Source organism: Amblyomma mixtum, chromosome 8, assembly GCF_055824585.1.
Source record: "Amblyomma mixtum isolate Tamu chromosome 8, ASM5582458v1, whole genome shotgun sequence".
NCBI lineage: Eukaryota > Metazoa > Arthropoda > Arachnida > Ixodida > Ixodidae > Amblyomma > Amblyomma mixtum.
The window spans coordinates 21,982,051-22,004,225 of NC_143019.1; the positions used below are offsets into that span (position 1 = coordinate 21,982,051).

At 46.5% G+C, this 22,175-nt stretch overlaps 1 protein-coding gene across 1 annotated transcript; it reads right to left on the reverse strand.

Annotated features, from left to right (window-relative positions):
- Positions 1-1,185: 1,185 nt before the first annotated feature.
- LOC149331674 (dehydrogenase/reductase SDR family member 7-like) lies at positions 1,186-17,964 on the reverse strand. Its single transcript, XM_089555547.1, has 7 exons — positions 17,736-17,964; positions 7,242-7,391; positions 5,980-6,152; positions 4,537-4,663; positions 3,568-3,614; positions 2,580-2,869; positions 1,186-1,411 (listed from the first exon to the last, which is right to left on the reverse strand). Exons 1-7 carry the CDS (start codon positions 17,857-17,859, stop codon positions 1,354-1,356), a joined length of 969 nt encoding a protein of 322 aa, XP_089411673.1. The 5' UTR covers positions 17,860-17,964; the 3' UTR covers positions 1,186-1,353.
- Positions 17,965-22,175: the final 4,211 nt, after the last annotated feature.

Genomic DNA, 22,175 nt, shown 5'->3' on the forward strand with positions numbered 1-22,175 from the left:
CTTGGTCACGGTAACCACCCTCTGCGTTCTTCCTGTGGTAGCAACTTTCCAGCCTCCCCCTACTTTTTTTCCCCTACAGGTCCTCTCTCCCGACATTGGCTGGTGGCAGGTGAATGGCAGGTTTCAGGTAGAGTACGCAACACTGCAACGCCGTACGCCACCTTTTCTTCGTGGTTGGCTTCTGTCAGGTGACTCCTTCCCTCTCCTGCAAGCGAAAAGTAGGTCTCCCTCTCCCCACTTTGCTAGTTGCCAAACGTGGCAGGTGGTGTACGCAACAATATAGCGCCGGACGCCGCCTTTTCTTCACGGTGAGGCTTCTGCCAAGTGGCTCCTCCCCTCCTATCTCTCCTCTCCCCTATAAATGGCGAAGAGTTTCCCTCTTTCCATCTTGCCACCTGCTTCATCGCAACACTGATTTAACCGCACTCATCGAAACAGTAAAAGCATGCAGAAGAGACCATAGGATGCAAACAGCAATTTCGAATACTATGCTGGCTGTTAAAACCATCACGCCAACCACTCGACGTCGTCGTCTTGCTTTCACATTTCAAGCGAACCGAAACCAATTTAATCTTGAATTTGCTTCACATCATTATTAACTCTGCAAGACATACAAGCGAAGAGCGACAGCCTTGTCTGTTTTCACGTGTTCGCGTTTTACCTATTTTCTTATGACGAAACAAATAATATGCTGCACAGATAGGTCCATCTGGTTGAGTACGCGCCAATTTTTAACACGCCCCAGCAAATTCAAAAAGCAAGTGTATACGGCTGATTTGCGGTCTCGATCGCGCGCCGAGCCCTTATAAAAATGGTCTATAGACAGTCCACAGATATCTTATAGAGTCTATTGCCTTCCTATAGATATTTCTTTTTGTCTATTCATAGTCTACAGACTGTCTATAGGCAAAAGTCTACTAAAAGTGTATGGCCATAAGAAGTGTATGGACAGTCTATAGACTGTCCATAGACTGTATAGTATAGACTGTCTATAGACTGTATAGTATTTGTATTGCCTGTAGACTGTTCTCTAGGGTTAATAGAGAGTCTATAGACTTTAAAGACAGAAGTCTATGGGCAATCTATAGACTACAAAAATTTGTAAGGCCATTCATAACAACCACAATATGTGGTTCGTTGTTTGTCACCGTCACCCTTAGCCACAAAAAAAACGTAACCATGAAAAGCAGTTGTTGTCATGCAGTAGTCGACCATCTTTATTTACAGTGGTAATTTTTCAGGCCCGTGCAGGGAACTAAATCAATGTGCTCTGGAGCCCGGTTTTTTAAACCATCCGCTCATGCTCACACGAAAGGAATGTTTTGGAAGGCAGTGCACAAGCGAGCTCCGCAGCTAGCCGTCACGGAGCTTAGCGATGTGGTCCTTCTGGAAGATTGAAGGGACGACGTGCCTGTAAAGAGAAAAAAACACTGCCTTTACTGGAGAATGTAAGATGATCCTCAAAGTGGTCCAAGAAACACTTCAAAACAAACAGTGAAAAATTAAGTCCGTGGGATATATGCTTTCATGGACACGAAGGACAAAGCAATAATGTAGCATAGGGCCTTGCCACCAACTCGTTTACACGTGTGAGGTAGCTCTGCAAACGGAAAATTTAATTTTTTGCATATTCGTTGCGGCTATGAAAAAAAAAAAAGAGCGATTAAAGGCACGGTGCCAGTATTGCCCTTCCCGAGGAGCCCCGTACGTTTTATAATTCCACTAAAACAAAGTCGTCTATTTTTTTTTTTTTGACAGCCTGGTTTTATATTCTATAAGCGGCATTGGTCAGTTCCTTAAGCACCCTTCATATATAAACGTTACTTTTACTGCTACTGAAGTAACCACAGATTAAAGATATGACCTCTTCCCACATGAAGCCCCCATCATCATCACCAGCTCGCAAGACAAAGGTTTTTCCTGCTATCTCGAATCAACCTTGTCGAGTGCCAGATGTGGCATCAATGCCACCAAATTTTCGTATCCCATCGAACTTCTTGACTCTTTGCCACTTCTTGCTATATTTGTATTATCCTAGGGCCATCCGGGTCCTGCCAAAAACAGTCCCGGTATCCTCCTGTAATCTCTACAACCTACCCACTTCCACACTCCTGGCCAAATGTCAGCCCCCGCACGTCCACTCGTGAATGATCCCTTGATCCCTTTCTAGTATCGCTGGCTTCAGCGATTTTTTTTTTTTAATGCGCAGATATGCCCTTCCGCAAAAGAGGGTTATAGGTATATTTGCAGGCCGATGCCGGCTATAAATGCCAACAAGGCCCAGTATTGGGGTCCATGGGTCCAGATTCGAGTGTCTGGTGGTCGGCTGGGCTGGTAACTCTGAATGCCTAGGCAATCAGTTGTGTGGCGCCCGAACTCCGGGGCAAGTTAGCATGACGTGAGCTAACGTCGTCTCTGTAGCAGAAGCGGGGTTATTTGTCAACGGGGGAAGGCGGGGGGGGGGGGGGGGGGGGAGTTGCTTACTGTAGGCTTGGAATGAGGCACACTTTTCATATCGATAAATTCTAATGAAACTTTGTAACGAGCAATCAGTGGCACTCCCGACAGCTTGTGCGTACCTTCTGAAGAAGGTCGGGAAGTACTGGGCCAGGTAGCAGTAGATGACGAATGGCTGCGGGCCGAACCAGATCTCTTCGAGCTTGTTGGCCACGGCGAGCACGATGAGCTGAGCGGCACGGGCGGGCGCCATCTTGTTGCTCTTGCCAGACGCGGGCTTGAAGCTCTCGGTCTTGCCCAGTGTGTCGGTGAAGCACTTCTGGCGGATGGGTGTGGCCACGGGACCCGGGCAGACCATGGTGATGTTGATGCCCTTGTCGAACACCTCCGACCAGAGGCCCTCGAAGTAGCCCTGAGGGTGCGAAAGGCAGCGAAGTTTGATAATTGGTTGGCACAAAGGAAGGCCTATGGCTACATGCTTCCAGCATGCCTACATGTCATCATACAAGAACTGGTTAGGAAATGGAAGATTACTGGTGCTAACGACTTTATCTTTATAAACAATTCTTGAAAGTAACCGCTAAATGTAATTAGAAAACTGTAGAGGAAAAACTGAGCTTGGTTGCCGGCAAGGTGGGCAGTGGAACAGTGCTGAAATTATTCTGAGCCATTCTATGCTGCCCTTCGCAAGCAAGACTATTCAAGAAAGGGCGTAAGGAGAGCATACATAACCTAAGAAGCCTAATGCGTCATAAAAATGGCCTATGAGAGGTGCTGTGGCAGGCCTTAACCTTCCTCATTTTATTGACATCCTCTTGAGCCCCCGTTGCGGATATCCCGAGACAAGGCACCTCATTTAACACATATCCGGATGTGACTGCAAACTGCCGTGTAATGATAATCTGGCTCCGCATTACAAGCCCTCACGTGTCTTCTTTCTATGTTTCCTTTCACAGCCTTCTACGCTAATATTTTTAGCATCTGACAGCTTTGCGTTCTTACCTAGAAGTGGTATGTACTAACCCTGGCTTTTTACGGAAAACAAAATGTCCGAATCATTTCCTTCAAAATGCGATTACAGTCACAGAAACCAAACATGAAACAACTTACGTGCAGAGCTGCTTTCGTCCCGTTGTAGGTGGCTGAATCAGGCAAGGCTGCAGGATAAAGGATTCAGGGCAGTGCTGATCAGTTGTAGACAAAAACTGAACGACTGAAGAGACAAATAAATTGATATAATACGGGACACGAATTGAATCCCCTACTATACGAGTCTTTAGCAATGAGCACATCTGCACCGCCGGTTTCTCTATCGTTTGTAATCTCGACTCATCCATCGTCATCTACGGATTGCAGTACATCATACGTAGATGTATTTTATTTCCAACACCGGAGTAAAACTGGAGTAACAAGCAGCACGTTGACAACTCACATATATGGGTATGGCTTCATGTGCGTCAGCCCAGAATACAGTAAACAGTGGAAAGACTGCAACACTGGAATTGTCTACGTACGTACTGTCGCCGCAAATGTTTTCTCGATGCCAGGTAAATGAAGCGTGCGAAATGCGGCGCATACTAGGTAAGCAGAATCGACCGATCTAGTGTATAAGCCACACATGCACGGGTAGGCCGGAATATTCAAAACAATGCTACTTGGTCAAGGTGCGCGACTATTCAGAACTTTCCTGGACCCGTCATTCCGCAAACTTTTGAAGTCGATAGTGCGTCCAAATTTTTTGCATGAGTTAGCACAAAACCAACAGAAATCATTCGATACTTCATGTCAGTTCACGTGTTTCAAACAGCAGATCTGTTTTCGATTGCGGGCTATGTGGAGAGACTGGCCCATATACATGACTTCTACAGAAAAATAAAAGGGAAAAATAGTCAGAGAAACCGTACAGCGCAACTTCGAGAATCGACATCTGACAATTTACCCAAACCTACCTAGCTTCAGCATCGCGTAGAACACTGAGTTGTTGAGATGTTTTAAACTTACTAATAGGTACGGCAGGTAAAAACGTACACGTAGGTCACAAACGTACAGGTACGTCAAGGATAAAGTTCCTTCACTCACCTATCTTGGGAGCAACGCTGCTGAGCACAACCACGTGACCACTCCTCCTCTCGAGCCAGTGCGGAAGCACGGTCTGCGTCAAGTGGACGTGGCTGAACACGTTCAGGTCGAACATGGCCTTGTGGACCTGCACGCATCGCCCAGCAACCACAGTTATTGCACGGAAAAAAAAAGTTCTTTAACATGCAAAAACATTGTTCCATATAGAGTTGACCCTCATTATAACGAAGTTTAAGGGGCCCGGCGATTACTTCGTTATAGCCCGTATTGACCGAGCTTCCAAGGGAAATCATCATTCCTTCGTTATATCCATTATTTCGTTATAATGAGCTTGAGCAGGGCATGTAATGCGAGGGCAGGATAACCACTGGTCCTTAATAGTAGCGGAGTGGATTCCAAGAGAAGGCAAGCGTAGCAGGGGGAGGCAGAAAGTTAGGTGGACGAATGAGATTTATAAGTTTACGGGGATATGGTGACCGCAGCTGGCAAAGGACAGGGTTGATTGTAGAGACAATGCTAAGCCCTGCACTTGGCGTAGTCAGGCTGATGGTGAAAGGATGGCCCAATGTAAGATCTTAAGCCTGCGTAACGGTCAACCTTGGAATTAAGACAAGCAACGTTTTCACGCCGGCTGCCAATCGATGTGCTCCACTGAGGCTCTCAAAGTTCAGGAAAACAAAGGCGACCCATCCCGTAGCTACAAGCAGATACTAATCAAGAAACTGCTAGAAACAAATAGACAGCGATAAACTTCAAGAAAAGCGATTGAGTCTTATAATTTACAGCCTCAAGTCGAGAGGTGCATTCTCACCACAGGTGATCTAGAAGCAATGGTTCTAGGCACTAAGTGAGCTCCTAAAAGTGGATCTCTGTTTTTATCCTCCATTGATCACATGTAATCGGCATTCACTCTTTTTATGCTCTGATTGTGCTTAAACGGTAATCACCGTTAGCTGCGTTCATATACAGAATGCGTTCACGACAAGGGACAAGCATATATTATAGTGCGCTTTCAGCACTGGGGACTAAAATGCAATGATCTCATGCTCAATGCATGTTCACCACTGAGGATCAGTATGCACTTTTCTTATGGTCTGCGCTCATCACATGAGTTGGGCATTCACTACGCTTATATATTCAGTGCACCTGAAGACGGATAAGCGTTCATGGCGTTTATGGGCTGAATGGGCTCACCTCAATGGATCAGCATTCATTCTGCATAAGCACCGAGTCTTGTAACACACCCCAGGGGACCAGCATGCACCCTGCTTGTGCAGTGAGTGTGCATAAAGAGGGTTGAATTGTCACTGAATTGTTCACCATGCTTGCCACCCCCAAGGCTATCACCATGAATGAAGGCACATGCTTCATGAGTGGTACACACACACGCTACGTAGGCTGTGAACCGGATTAAAGTGAGGAAAAACAGTCGGAGATGGTCACCTCCATTTTGATGTCTTCGAATTTGGCTGCCTGGGAGCGACCGGCGCAGTTGACGAGGATGTCGAGGCGGCCGAACCTGTCCAACACCTTCTTAAAGTGCTTGGCGTGCTCGTCGAAATTTGTTACGTCCATGGGAAGCACCAAGATATCTTTTTCGCTCAGAAGTTCCTGCGCTGATAACATATTGACCGGTTAGTTCTCACGGCTGAGTATACCTTTAGTAATATGTTTTCAGCTGACAGCTTTGACAATAGGCCACACACGCAGGCTGCTAAGCGTATGTTGTGACTGATATATCGTGACAGGATAAGTTAGCAGCAATGCAAAACCAAAGCGCTCAATGCAATGGCGTGCTAAAAAATAAGTAGCGCCCAACTACAGCTATACTTCAAACTTTGTTCAAGATATAAGACACATACAAGCGAGGAGCAGAACTAAATGTACATGTACTGCATTATACACAAAAAGGCAAGGTGTACGAACGTCTGCACTTCACTCGTGGCATACCACCTTGAAGGTTACAATTAAATAGTATCGAAATTGCTAGCACTTAACTACCAACGCTATAATCTTATGAAAACCACGCGCAGCTCTCACTGACCGCAGGTTTCAAAACGTGCGTTAAGCATTGTTTGCTTTTAATAGGACTGGAAGGAGTACGCTACCAGCCGAAACTCAGCGGGCGTTTCTGGAAGTAGTAGTCTCCCGTGCGTTCAACATGCTGGGAGCTTTAATCGGATAAAACTCAAGAACAAAGCGGCAAGTGGCCCCCGTAGGAGGTTTTCAAAGTATAGCTTAGCTAAAGCTTTATATAGGCTTTATAAACAAAGTTTCTAGACAGTCTATAGACTAAAGAAATTCCTGTAAGGGGTGGCGTCGATCCATGACATCGCAGTCACAACATAGTGTAGTAACGCAGGTGCCTGGCAGGTGCAGGACAGTTGACCGTATCGTGATGACGACAGGTCTACGCAGTTGGTTGGAGGGCACAATTCAAGAGACGCATGCCGCGCTTCGTACTTGAATTGTATCGGACTATACACAACGCTGTCGTGCTGACCCTGCCAAGCACTGCGGAAGTCTAGTCCCTTAAGGGCTCTGGCTCCGTGTAGTACCTCCGATGTTATCTCGGAAGCAGTGGTCTTGCAGACGCTTTGTACTTTATCTCAGAGGCTGTGGTTTGACACTGTACCCAGACCTAAGACTTCAATTTTTCTGCAGCAGTACATTGCTGTCACTGCGGGAATTTCGGGGCCCCTTACCGATGAGAGTGTACTTGACGTCTTCAATGGCCTTCTCATCGATGTCCGAGAGGGCAACCTTGACGCCGTGCGAGGCGAACTCCAGCGCCATAGCACGACCGAGACCGCTGCCGGCTCCAGTGATCCATGCCACTTGCTTTCTCAGGGTGGCTGAAAAGTGATCGGAGCAAAAGGCAGCTTGTTCTTTATGTTCACATTAACCACACAAGCATGGGCGTGGCCAGGGGAGGGGGGGGGGGGGGGGGTTTTCAGAACACCTCCCGAAATTTTCCCAGCGCTGTATCCACCTCCCCCTCCTTTCAGCCTTTTTTGGCCCATGCTATTTACCCACCACGTCGATATATTAAGCTGTAAAAACGAAATTAAGAGCGTCGGTTTGTTGATAACGATGGTTTCCGTTTTAAAAACCAGATGGCGCCACTAAGCTCTTTCTTTTTTGCTGGTGGCGTATGACACCCTCAGAAAAATATTTCTGGCTATGCCACTGCTCACAAGGCTTTGCGGTAAGATTCTAAGATAAGGCACCGGCTCTAAAAATGAGGCAGTTTTTTTTTTTTACCTCAGTAAAGGCAGGCCTAGTACCTTGAGTATCTTCTGCCTTGTACGCGAGAAATGTGACGTTCGATACTCAGTGCCGTGCGGTGCCTACCGGCTTTCGTGTATGGGTACCAGTGTTCCCCTGCCCTTGTGCTCGGCGTCTCAGGGGTGAAATGTTTCAGAATAACTCTTTAGACAGCTGGTGCAGACAGAAAGCCCGTCAACCATGGCGCTCAAGTAAAACTTGTTGCTGGGCGAGTCGGTGCATATTCTTCGGTAAACGTTAGCGCAACATAAAACAATCATGTGAAAGGAAGACAGGACGACGTGCTTTACGTGCTGTGTCTGGCGTGGCGGGATGTCCATGTAATGTGGGTCGCGCTGACGGCCGCTTGAAAAGAAGATGATTGTGAAGGTGAAGGCACATACTCGAAAAATTGCGGAATGACGTTGAAGAATCTCTGCACGCTGCGAGAAGCCGACTTCCTACTCCCAGTGGCCAAACTACTCCCGAGTTTTTTGTACTTCAACCGTGCGATATTTCCAGTCTTGATTCCTATATTCATATTCCCGCATGTGGATTTCCCGCACGCAGTTGCATGTTTCTCAACGCCTCGAGACCCACAGTGCAGAGCATGGAGACGGGACATAGGGATAGAAATGTTGTGCGCGCAGCTGCAATTTTTTATTGGTCTCTTTATTCATAGAACCGCCCAGACATGATGAATATTTACTGATAAGTGGACACTGAGGAAAAATGCTAATAGATCACACAGAAACCACTGGCAGAAAAGACTGAGAACTGCAATGCAGGTGTCGCCATCACCGGCTTATTTGTCAACTAAGATGCGTGCGTCTATACCGATCTTAGACGCGGATCCCAGAGGCTATGCTACAGCGTCATTAATTTCGAAACGGTGGCAGCCCTTCCTTTCCGGCAAAGGATGTCGAGTTTAAATTGACTGGCAGGAAGATTTTTAAATCAATTTTTTTCTCTGCGTCGACCGCGCTTTTGTTGCCGTACCAACGTCAACATTGCCAAAAAGATCCACAGAATCAGTTTTTACTGAGAACACTGTCTAGATGTAGTTGTCATTGGTGTCTTTTTAATGCTGGCAAACCAAATTTTACTTCTGGTCTGGAGAGGACACAAGTAATATTGCAAGTGTGATGCCGTGACACAGAAGATAACGGACGGGATGCGGGAGCAAGAGAAGAGGACGACAAGGAAGGAGCAGAATAAAGCAAGGCGTTCTAACGAACGGCGTCGTCTGCTTGTTCTCCTTCATAATGGCGTACAAAGTTACATGTGGAATATCGTGGTCATGGTTGTCATTCTGAAGATGACAACTGAAACTTCATAATGTTAGCTTGCATTTACATGTCATGGTTCTGGCTATCTTCACGTTGTAAAGAGGATCAGCTCAGCCTGGTGTGGCATGCGAAGCACATTTTAAACAGTTATTGATTTGTGCTCTGAAATAAAATGCTTGTAAGAGTATACTACTATCACGGCCGCCACACTAGGCCGAAGCCTGGAGGTCGCGGACGAGGTTCGATCCCGCAACCTCGGCCCCAGCAGAAGTACTACCGTACCGCCACTAAGACACGATGACGGGTCGACCAAAGTTCCTGGTATGCGTATTGTCAAAGATTTCAGTGTATTAGTCAGTGATGCACCTATTGTTCGAAGTGATAACTCTGGCCACCTGAAGCATGCCGTCAGGTGACTCACAGTGATTAGCTAGCAGGGCATGTTCTTCGCGCGCTCGTCTGTTTTGGCGGCCATGATAAAAGTATTAGCGCCGCAGTGTCAAATACAATGCGTGGCTACTCACCGGGACAGTCGGATATGCGTGTTCTCCGTTGCCGAGATAATTAAAAGAATCGTTCTTTGCAACAGCACTAAGAAAGTTGTTTTTAATTATATATTTCTTTAGGCTGCCACGGTGAGCAAGCGCCATATGTAGCAGAAATTCATTACAAACAAGAACAGAAAGTGTGCCATGTATTGTCAGTTTCCATTATTCGTAACTTAGTTTAGCGCCTGCCCGCTGCTATTGCTGCCGGAGATTATCAGTTCAACCTTAGTACAACACGCAGTGTGTGTGAATTTGAACAATTCAGTTGTTTTGCACTCCTACACGTTTTTGTTTGCTTATCTACGTTTTTTTTATTTGTCTGTCTTTATGACGCTTTATCACAGAGTGGATGATAATGACTTTCACCGCCCTCAGTCACGGAATATAGCTAACCTATTTTAATGGTGAATTGTGAAAGTTTCTATGTTGTCAATGTTCAATTTAACAGAGCGCGGTTATTTTTCAGATGCTTTTATAAGAGCGACTAGTTGTTGCATGAAACTTATTCATGGAACAATTATTATTGCATGAAACACTTATTAAGATGCAAAAATGTTTTAACAAAGATATTTTTCGTCTTTTTAATGCGGCAACAAGGTCTAACTTGCTGTGCATTTAAAGAACACAGATATCATCTACGTTTCATTTTCCAGGTAAAAACATGAGCTAAACTTAACCAGAAAAAGGAATTTTAAAATTATATTATTCTCTTTCTCAAGGCTTAAGTTTATAACCATTGCTCTAAAATTAATCACCATTACCTTGCATGCGCAGTTCGAGTAAATTTAAGCCTGCATTCTAGCTGGGCTAAAATTGCATACTCAGATTGCATGCGCATGTCAGTGAGCATGGCCTGAAGACCGATATATTTCGGATGCACTACTACTTTCAAGTCCTGAATCAGCTGCCATATATTTTATTTCGTTGTATTTTAACTATACCCTCGTTTTTTATTCTCTCAATCTCTCTCTCTCAGTTATTCAGTTTGCTCGAGATATCACCTCTCAGAAAGCAGGCTGCAGGCGTTTCTTGCTGTACTATTTTCGAATATTTATTTTTTTATATGTCTGTAGTCGGATACAACTCAAGACAGAACCGGAAGATGCCCCTCAAATGAGGCTATCCAACCAATGGCGTCGACCGATTCTCATGTCGCAGTAATTACTCTGGCTAATCCGAATAAGCCGCGGTTAATCCCCTTTCTTTTGCCGCCACCCCCTACGATGTCACGCTAGCAGGTCCAAAGCGATTAACCACGATGCCATGATAATCAATCGACGTCATTGGCTGGATCGTCTCCTTTGAGAGGCATTCGCCACTTCATTCTTAAGTTGTATCCGACTTTAGCTGGTCAGCCACTTGTGGGATGAACTCGTGTTTGCTCGCATAGACTCGTGGATGACGTTAAGCTGAGACAAAACGTTTGTTGTCCCTGTTCTATACGTAAACAAGGGAAGGGGAATGAGGGGCTCGTTATAAATATGAAAGGAGCCAACAGCCACAGAAACCAAGGGGGACAGGGGATTTTTTTTTTTTATTTATTTTGTGGTGTTGATCAATTTAGAATATTACTGAATATGTCATCGCTTAAAGCTAATTGATTAGAAAAGCAGAAGAAAAAACAACCACACGCCGCCGGTGGGATCCGAACCCACGACCTCCGAATTACGCGTCCGGTGCTCTACCTCTGAGCTACGGCGACGGCTGTCAAATCTTCTGCTTTCGGGGGTATTTATGTTTACTAGTAACCTAATCTTGAGAGTGTTCATCAGCGCCACCCACGCTCATAAGCGACGGACGTAGAACGTCCTGGGTTACCGCAGGTGTGACGTAGAACGTCATCGAACGGAGAGGCTGGAAGCTGCGTGAGAACCCTCTTATGCTTCCTATGGCGTTGTTGTTTTAAAGTAAACTTTTAGGGAACTGAATTAAACCAAGGGGTAATATTTGCGAGAGTTAAGCTAAAGCAGCTGTATTAGCCGTTGCTTCGTGCTGTTATTTTCTTCATTAAGGGTGAATTTTTCAACTCGCTACGGCATTTATGTCACGGTACAATACGGCACGGCACGGCGCGGAACGACACGGTACGGTATGGTATCTTTCACATTTCTTTTACATCCCGACGCTCCCCTTAGGCTGTGAGGGACACCGTAGTAGAAGGCTCCCGTACTGATTTCTCACCACCCGGAGTTCTTTAACGTGCCCTAATATCAAGCAGCACAGCACATGAGCGCTTTTGTGTGTTGCCTCTATCGAATGGGGACCACTATGGCACGAATTCGACCCTGCGTACCTTGACTCCGCACCCGACCACTAAGCCAACGAGGTGTATACGCTCTTTTGAATAGTTAGTCAACTAGTTACTCAAAGAGGAGGAATGAAGGTCTGGCAGGCCTATATATTTTAGGCATCAGGTTTAGAACACTTCAGGACAGCGTCTTTCATGTAGTGCCCAGTTGGCTCAGCTCGAGCACCTTGTCAGCCGCGCAATGGAGCACTTCAGTTGTGGTTCTTAAGTTGTTGAGGCTACGACTGCAGATAAGAACCACTGTTCTCGTTGTCTAAATGTCTGGAGCACAAGGTCTCCGATAGTTGCCTTTCCACTCGCGAGAACAGATAAGAACGCGGTAGCTTTTCTAGTCGCAAGTCAGGTGGCTCGCAAGTCCCGTACTGATGAAGACGAAAAAAAAAAGATTATTTTCTTTCATGTTCTTCCAGAAACTCCTCGCTAAACTTACGCTCTCAATTCTTCCCTGTGCGGCCAACAACTCCCTGGGTATAAGATACTTTTCGGGCACACAAGAATAACAACAACTTTATTCGATAACTAAGGTGTTATGGGAGGTCCTATGTTCAAGATCTTTGTCATGCAGTTTTTAGACTTGGTGTTGTTTCAGTAGTCGTTTTTCATGTTTGTCTCAAATCGGTTACTCTGCTAAAATTGTCGGTGAAGACAGCTGCACAAATTTCAAGGCGGCAGGGAGTTGCTCTTCCGAATTTTGGTAGCCAACTTTCTGATTTTAACAAAACTTCGTGCTGGGCTAGTTGGTAGGACATATTTGAAACTTGGTTCAGCGCAAAAGACGAACACAGAGCCATTCTGTTTACAGTGCAGAGCAGTTCATCACCTTTCATGCTGTGAAGCATAAAAAGTTGCATGAAAGCATTCCAGGGCAATGTAGTCTCCCGTCCACAAGAAGTTCAAGCGCTCCGTGTTTGTCGTTTCCTTTCTCTGTGTTCGTCTTTTGCGCTCAGCCATGTTTCAACTTTCTGATTCCCTGCATTCCCTCAAAATATGAGGAGGACGGTAGCTCAGCTCAATACAGCCGTACATTTTATGGCGTGTGAGTGGTATGTTTACATTATAGATTAATAAAAACTGCGCAGAAAACAGGAACAAAGCGAAACGCAAGAACACGCACAAATTAACATGCAGTTTTTAAAGATTTCGGTGGGCTAGTTGCCTCATTGTTGTCAATCAATAAAAAAATTACTTCCGTTGCCTCAAGCTGATTCAGTACATTTAAAGTTCTCGTACATGGTTGTCACAGTATAGTGACCTTTGAATCCTGGTGAGGGATTTGGGTGGGAAGAACGTGCAGTTGAGAAGCACTGCCTTTACCAAAAGTACCTAGGCTGCATGGTTTGCATCATGCTGGTACAGCAGAGTCCTTACAGCTTCCCTAAAGATCAAAACGTCTTTGAAGGCGAAGACGAAGGCTTCTCCTTACCTTAAAGAGGTTTAGAGCTCGAGCGGTCGCATAAGTGCTCCACTATACTGCACTATACGACTCCACTATAAGTTCCACTATAAGTTCCACTATAAACACCGCGATACCACTGAGAAGCAAACAAACAGCCTGTCTGCTTCTGACTGAGGCAGTGCATAGCAGCACTTTGAATAGACTGCTCTTCTCTCCTTGAGTAGTATTGATTTCACTTGGATAGCTTTACTGGTACACGGTCAGCACTCGCAAAGACCACCAAGTTTGCTGTTTCATTTCCAAACATATCCTTATCTTCTGGGGTTGAAACGAATTCACACTCTCCACCTTTATGCCCCTTACGATATTAACTGTTAAGTAGGTTACGTTGTCACCAAAAATTGCGCCCGTTTCACACTTGTCTTAAAACTGGACGCCTCGTAACTTCCATATGGGAGTGTTTCGGTGCGATTTCAAGCAAGAGTGCAATTACTGCTCGTACTAAACAAGCTCTTCATGTGCGAAGTCAATCAAAAAGTGCTCGCCGAGCACCAGCATAAGATGTGCTTGTATACCGGGTGTTTTCTATTAGAAGGTCCAAAATTTTTTAAAAAAGGTAAATTGCTTTAGATTTATTTTAGCACTGGGGCTATACTGGAGGCTACGGCGGGCGCCAAGCAAGAGGAAAACCGCTTTAATTAGTTCGCTGAATAACTAAATATGTTAATTAACTTTTCTAATTTTTGTTTTAGAGAATATGTTGTATTCGCAGAATTGGAGATCGTCCTCTAAAGAGTCCAACCGAGAAAAAACAATTTCAATTAAAAATTTTTCACGCACGCTACGAGGCGCGAAAAATTCACCCTGGTAGGCATCTTCACACCGTAACGCAGCGGCGGGAGCGCCTCTGACGTAGTTCACTCCGCCCTGTGCTTTGCGTCACGCGTCCCGGACTGGCGGCCTGCGTTATCGCTGCTTATCTCGCTACGCTCCGCGGCCTCACGGAATGCCGCGCTGGAACAAAAACGCATTGACACAAAGTGCAGGGCGGAGCGAGCTACGTCACAGGCGCTCACAGACGCTGTGTTACAGTGTGAAGCTGCCTACCAGGGTGACTTTTTCTCTCGTCGTTACGCGCGCAAAAATTTTTTTCATGAAAATCTTTTTTCTTGGCTGGACTGTTTGGAAGACGATCTCCAATTCTGCTAATACAACATATCCCCTAAAATAAAAATGATAAAAGTTAATTAACGTATTCAGTTAATCAGCGAACTAATTAAAGTAGTTTGCCTCTTACCTGGTGTCCGCCGTAGCCCTCAGTATAGCCCCAGGGTTAAAATAAATCTAAAGGAATTTACCTTTCTTTAAAAATTTTGGACCTCCTAAAAAAAAACACCCGCATACCGCACACAGCCCCAGCTCTGTACACTGTGTATAGCTTCTCCAACTGAGTGCGCGAGCGTGCGCGCATGGATAACGGACATGTAGTTTTACAGCGACAAAGGGCCTTGCCAGCAAGCTGTTATCAGTCTAGACAGCTACAGACACGAGCGGCGAGCCAAAAACAGCGTGCGAGGAAAAACAAGCAAGCCGAGAGGGAAAACAATCGCACTGTTGGTGCGAACAACTATCAGTTAATCTATTCAAGAGTTAGGTGAACTTTTACTGCTTTGAGCCTGATTGTAACTTTTTTTGTACGTTCGCTTTACTTCTGATTTTTACCAGACTATGTATTACGTCTCCCGTTCTATGTGACTATCGGTTTTAAATAAGTAGCCATCGCTTGATTCCGCAGAGTAAAATTATGCATATTTTTCGATAAACCCTAGCAATTATATAGCACTGATTCCTCAAATGCGCCATCGAAGAAGCAAAGCCATCTGTGTAAACGACTGACCATCGCTGTAAATTATGCGCAATGTCTAGCCGTTAATGTGCCCACCCTTTGTATGATGGCCAACGAATAAACCCCGGTAGATCACGCACCAGTACTAATGTGTTTTATTGCGTCAAATTAAATCACAGCTGTAAAGCTACGTATCTCATGAGATACATCTCTCATTAGATAACGAAACTGCTCATCAATTCCGCCCGTTGGACCTACGGGCTGGGAATGGGACATTTAGTTTAGTTTATAAGCTATAAGGAAGAGTTGGCTCCTTACTTTCCGAATAACACTTCCGAATAACACTTCAGGCTACACCTAAGGACTTTCTTCGTTGGACAATACCATAGGCTGGGAACAGCCGCAATTTTTTTTTATTCCCATGCATGAACATGAAGGAAAAGTTGTTACCTGACAACGGCCCCGCGGCTACTACTTTTCGTGTAACGGTCTAAACCACACTGTAACTGGCGAGCTAGTGGACAAAGAAACACAAGTAGAACACACAATACAGAGAATACAATGCACACGCCAGAAATGTAAACATGAAGTTAAAAAGTAAACTGTATTTTCATGCAACGTGTCCCCTACTCGCTGAGGGCGGTGGCTCATAGGACATATAGCGTTCGATCCGACCGCGAGGTCGTGGGTTCGACCCTCCGACCGCAACGGCCTCATTCACGAAACGAGTGAAGTGCGAAAATGCACGTGAACACGCGCAGCCAAAAGTTCACAGAACGGGACATTGTTAAAACGCCTAATATCATAGCCACCTTCACTCACCGATTGAAAAAGACATATGCAGCCTAATTCCGGGTGCCTAGAATACACACTGCGCTATTAAATATCTAAAAATGAGCCCTGAACTCAAAGAAATTTATTTTCAAGCGCTGCCTTCCTAAACATAACAGGATGTTGTTCACGCAAATTTCTGCGCAAGTTAAAAAAAATTCCCAGGTGGTCGAAATTTATCCGCAGATTTCCACAATGGCGTGCTTCCGAGCCCGCGGTGTTGCACTGTCGCGTGGAAACCTATTAAGTCTTTTGTTTCCCAGTGCTCACAGATATAGCCGTTAAGTATATGAGCAGCTTACTAATCCTATAGAAGAAAAAAGTGAAGCTGAAATTGCATCATATATCACTGCCGTGTCACCGCTGGCGTAGAAGAAATATCTTAGCATGTTATTTCACAACCCCATTTGTTTTGTGTCACCAGTAATTATTCGTACCCAGTCGAAGAAGACAACAGAAAATTTTCTGTCGTCACAACAGATTTTCTGCAGTTTTTTTCCTATGAGCTTCTAGAAACGAAAGAAAATTTTTTATTAGCAACAACATAGTTTTGTGTAGTCACGACTGAAAAGTGCAACTGAAAAATACAATACAAGAAAACCACAGAAAAATCTGTCGTTACGTCAAAACATTTTGTAGACTTCTGACACGGTTCTGTCGTCATTTTGGACCGGACGCTGAGATACAAACGGTTAATCGTATTCACTCCACACGCCCACACGTTTACAGCGCGGGTGGTAAGCCACTCAATGAGCAGTCTGAGAAATCCAGAGGCGCTAGGCAAAACGACGTCCCTAATCCGCTCAGAACGATGTAATCATGGTAACATATGTACTAATTGGATGCAATACGTGTTCTCTTTACCCTTAATAAAACTGAAAAGTCATTCTTGCGTTATAATAGGATCATATAGGTGAATAATTGAATCCTATTTTCTCTTCAATTTTCGTGTTGGCTAAACGTACTCCTTTCGCTACAATCGTGCTCGTGTCACGTTTGGATGAAAATGGTAATTATTACAAACATAGCTGTTCTAGGAGTACACCGATATAATTCTTTTCGAGCACCTACAATAGATGACGCCGAGAATATCAGTAAAGGGGTTTATGCCTGCAAGAGCTACCATTGCACCGCAATCACGGTCGTGCTAATTTCGGGTATATACGGTAATTATTACACATGTAAAAGGTCTAGGAAAACTATACAATGATCGCTTTCAGGCACCTGTAATGTATAAACGACACTATCTATAAGCCGAGCTATGATATCAATAAACTGAATTATGTCGGCAAGAGCTGCACTCGCGGTAAAGTAGTGGTCTTACCACTAAGTGCAGTAGCCGCTGCGGTGGCTCAGTGGTTATGGTGCTCGGCTGCTGACCCAGAAGACGCGGGTTCGATCCCGGCCGCGCCGGTCGAATTTTAATGGGGACGGAATTCCAGAGGCCCATGTACTGTGCGATGTGAGTGGACGTGAAAGAACCCCAGGTGGTCCAAATTTCCGGAGCCCTTCACTACGGCGTCCATCATAGCCTGAGTCGCTTTGGGACGTTAAACCCCACAAACCACCTACTAAGTGCAGTAATTATTACAAACACAATAGGTCTTCGAGAACTCGAAAATGACCCCTTTCATGCACGTGTATACCGTACAATGGCGCTATCTATGCGCAGAGGATATCAGTAAATGGAAGACAACGGAGCACGGCTCCTTACCCGGCGAGGTGCCGAAGTGCTCGGCGAAGATGAGGCTCCAGCAGGCATCGGTGTGGTAGCGGAACCAGTAGGCGAGAGCCGCTAGGACGATACCCACAACACCCACAGCCACGCAACACAGCATGGCTGCAGTGAATCCCTCGGCAACCACGACTGTGCACGCGAGCGTTTCAGACGCCGCAAAACCTCGCGGAGTGGGTGGAAGGCTGGACCTTATCGCTGCTGTAGCTCTATACCATAGGCGTTGTCGGATATCTTATCTTCCCCCACTCCCCCCGCCGCGTCGCTAGGATCCTCTGATCGGGGAACGCGACCGCATTTATCTGGAGGCCATTATCCGCTCTGGCGTCCGCACGCGCCGACTGTTAACAGTTATTGCTTTCCACCCGTTTTTCTCTGGCGCGCATCGGCCAGCTGTTTTTTCTCCTCGTGAACTTTCATACTGCACCAGCTGCGTAACTTCCCGCGCGAACCTCGTGTTGCAAAACTTCAGAACCAGTATTAAGGCGTTTACAAGTTGTTGCGCCATCTGTGAGAAGCGAAAAAAATTTACTCAGTGTGCGACTGGTGTATTATCTCGTAGATACCAATTACAAAAGGCAGCAGGGGGCACCTAAGTCCGCTATCTTTAATAACTTAGCTCCGGGAAATGCCTATACTTTGGAGCAGGAGGAGCGTACGATGACGGACTATTTGGTAAAGAGTGATTTAAAAAAAAAAGCGTAACCACAACACGAGCGGGTAGGGATACCCAGTCCTAGTGAGACCAAGTCCCTAATTCCGTCACCTCCAAGAGAGAAGATCCATGTTAACCCAATACCTAGGCACATGCACTAGGAGCTGCGGAAGGGTAGCAGTCAGAGTCAAAGCACTGACAAACAAAACTATCAAAAGAACCGGAAGAGGTATACGTGGACATCGGGGCCTATGCCGAGAAAGGCAGATCCACGATTGCTGCGGTCGACAACCAGAAGAGGCCAATCATCAAGGCTTCAGTCTATGCCAAAAAGATCCTGCGGAAGCGGAATCACTGACCATAGCTATCAACATCAAGACCAAGAGGGGAAGTCACCGCAATTAATGACTGACTACAAACAAACTTGCAGGGACTGGAAAACCTCACGGAAGGGCGAGCACACTATTAAGTAAGCGCACACATTCACACAGAATTAACATGGACATCTGGACACGAAGGCCTAGCAGGAAACGAACTAGCGAATGATCAAGCCCGAGCTCTCACAACCGGGCAGATCCCCATCCCTACCCCCCTATACCCCCTTACCCCCTCCTAGGACCGTATGGTGACAGGCTATAACACCTTAGGCTAGAAAGAAGACATCTCTCACCACCGCACAAACAACTGACTGTCCTCCTCGGACGCCATTGACTGGAGAAGAAACCGACACATAATCAAGTCATCACATTTTACACAAGATCAGACCCACACAATACTCAAGTCCTTGGTGGGAGTGGTGGTGGTGAAAAACATTTATCGTGCATTAAATTTTTAAAGAGAGGTGATTGGGGTAGGCCCTATTGGCCCTTTCCCCTAACGATACTAGGTGGAGCCCCTATTCCGGGGCCCCATTGGCAAGCAACGCCGCCCGCGTCCGGTGAACGAATGCCTTTTGGGTGTTTAGGTCTTGACAGCAGAGCAGGGCCGCCTCCCAGTCCTCTCTGGTGGGGTTGGGGGATATAGATGGGTTTGATTGACACGCCCAAACCATGTGGAAGGTGTCAGCCACCTCCCCACAGAACTGGCACGTGCCATCAAAGGATGCGTTGAAATGTTTAAGTACCACCGGGCACAGTACAGTGTTAGTGAGAATTTTGATGAGGAGGCGCTCGTCAGCGCGATTCAGTCCCTTACAAGTGGCCGGGTAGCGCAGGGTCCATTCTTTGTAGTAATCGGTGATGTGTTTGGATGTGAGGGCCAGATTGCCTCATGCTCTACCATACGCCTTTGGAATGCCGGAACAAACCGGACAAAACGTTTATGGAGCCACACCCGACGCATGTACGAGCAGTGGGAGGAGGCCCTGACCAGCGACAGCCTGGACTAGCAAGCCTCAAGTCAGCAGCCGCCAGCGGAGCCCTGGACTAGGGGCCCCGACGACCAGGCTCCTGCGAATTAATCTATGCTAATTAAAACAATGCAGAGGGCACTTTGACTCTAAAGTGCGTAGAGGCAAAAGCGTTTTCCGCACCACTTTGACTGTCTCTGTGGCACTTATGACGTCACCACTGGATGACGTCACACATAATTAAGTACTAATTACTAAGTAATTACAAATTACTAATCAATGGCTAATTCAATGACCAATGACTGAATACTAATTTAGGAGTGGAACGCGACAATGTGTTGTAGCGCCGCCAGGGAGTGGTGATGGTGGTGGTGGTGAAAACATTTATTCGGAAGCGACAGGAGGTATGTTTGGATCAGCCCGTAAGGGACCGATCCTTACAAGCAGTAGGTGGAGGTTTCTCAGTTGGAGTCCCAGTGGCGGTGGCCGCCACCTGGGCGCGCCCGACTAAGGCTTGTTGGGCCTGTAAGTCGTGGCAGCCGAGCAGGGTCGCCTCCTAGTCCTCGCGGGTTAGGTTGGGGATGGGGGGAATAGCGGGATTGGAGGGGCAGGCCCACACCATGTGATAGGTATCAGAAGACACTGCACTTCAGTGCGGGCAGCTGCCGCTGAAGGAGGGGTCAAAATATTTTAGTGCTGCCGGGAACAGCAATGTATTGGTGAGAAGACGGAGAAGGAGCCGCTCATCCGCCTTCTTGAGACCTTTACATGGGCTAGGGCAAAGGCGATGACTATTGATAGTAGGTTGTAATATCTTTCAGTGTATAGACCGGATTAAAATCGGGTTCCTGATCGGGTGGGGAGGAGGAAACAGATCGGTGAGAGAGCGCGCGGGCGACTGCGTCTGCTGCCTCGTTTCCTGCCAACCCCTGATGAGCAGGGGCCCATATAAGGTAACGGTGTGCGGGGTCCGTATCCCGTATGCAATTTCGGTAGATTCGATAGGCTAGGAAGGGACTGCAGCCTTGTTCGACGTTCCGACAGGCCCCTCACGAGTCGGTGATTATGTATTTTGAATCGGAATGTGAGGCCGCGAGAGCAATCGTGACCTCTTCTGCTTGTGTTGCACTGCTGGCTCTGAAGATAAGGCCGTTAACTGTGTTGCTGTTGTGAACCACCGCGACCGTGTACCATCCCTCGTGGTGAGGACCGGAGGCGTCCACGTAGTATACACATGTTGCCATTATGGTCTTCGTGTGGCATGTTTGTTGGAAGAGACCGCACGTGGAGGGCACGTCTCTACAGCAAACCCGTTCGGCGCGATGTCTTGCCCTTTGAACGCCACGCTCTTTAAAGGAAATGGCGCAGTAATTCTCTGTCATCTCGGTGGACACCTGAACCGCACCGTAGAGGAAGGGAGGTGGGAGTGAAAGAAGATAGATAAAGAGGAGCCGTAATGAAGAAAATGAAAATTGTATTTGAGGAAAGGAAAGTACGCAGTAACTGTCTCATCTCCGTGGACACCCGTCAAAAGCGTCACACCTCTTCTGACAAGCATCTGCTGCAGCCTTCTGTCGACAACGATGAGGCATTAAAGGCTTTCGCCTTAAAAGTTTTCACCCTTTCGCTCTGCCCAAGAAGGCTGGGTGCAATTTTTCGCCGACACTATAGTTAGCTGTGCGCGCTTCTTTGTATAAATGCCTCCTTGCAATGTTACACCTCTATTTGCTCTGTTTTTCCAAAAGTCTCCGCATGTGACTTTGAGTAAAAAAAAATTGTGCGCCATAAGAGGTGGCATGTCATGAATGAGAGTGCAGCGTTGTGAATTTGAACGCTTGCAAAATGGCCGCAGTAAATGAAAATTCACTGCTACACACTAAGGCAGGTTTCTGAAAAAGGCAACAAGGCGCCTGTGGATAAACGAATCGGCTACAGCTTCATCCATTCTTCATTGCCCAGGTCTGCTTTTCTACGAGTATCGAGGGAGAGAGGGCCAAGTTTTCTACAAGAAAAAAATTCGAGGGCGCTTAAGCTTCGCCTTTAAGAGTGAAACGCGGCAGCGTCTTGCAGCGCTGCCAGGTTGTCCACGGAACACCATCGCCCGTTCGGCTCGGCCGACGCCTTGCTCGGACAAACCGACAATTGGTTTTTTGAAGAAGGAGATGACGCATTAACAAACCGCGAATGATACGAATCCCCCGATTATAGGTTGCCGGTTCGAATCCCTGCCGTGAGCTAAGCCCCAACTTAACAAGTAAGTTTATGCGGCACGAAAAGCTGAATCGTATGAAACCATCCGGAACATTCTGCGGCATATGGTTGGCATGACGCGATTTTAGAGCGCAGCTCTTTGGCGCCCGTTTCTGCGTTTTGCGGCGTCTCCGTCGTAACCAGCAGTGGACACCTTAGTCGCCTG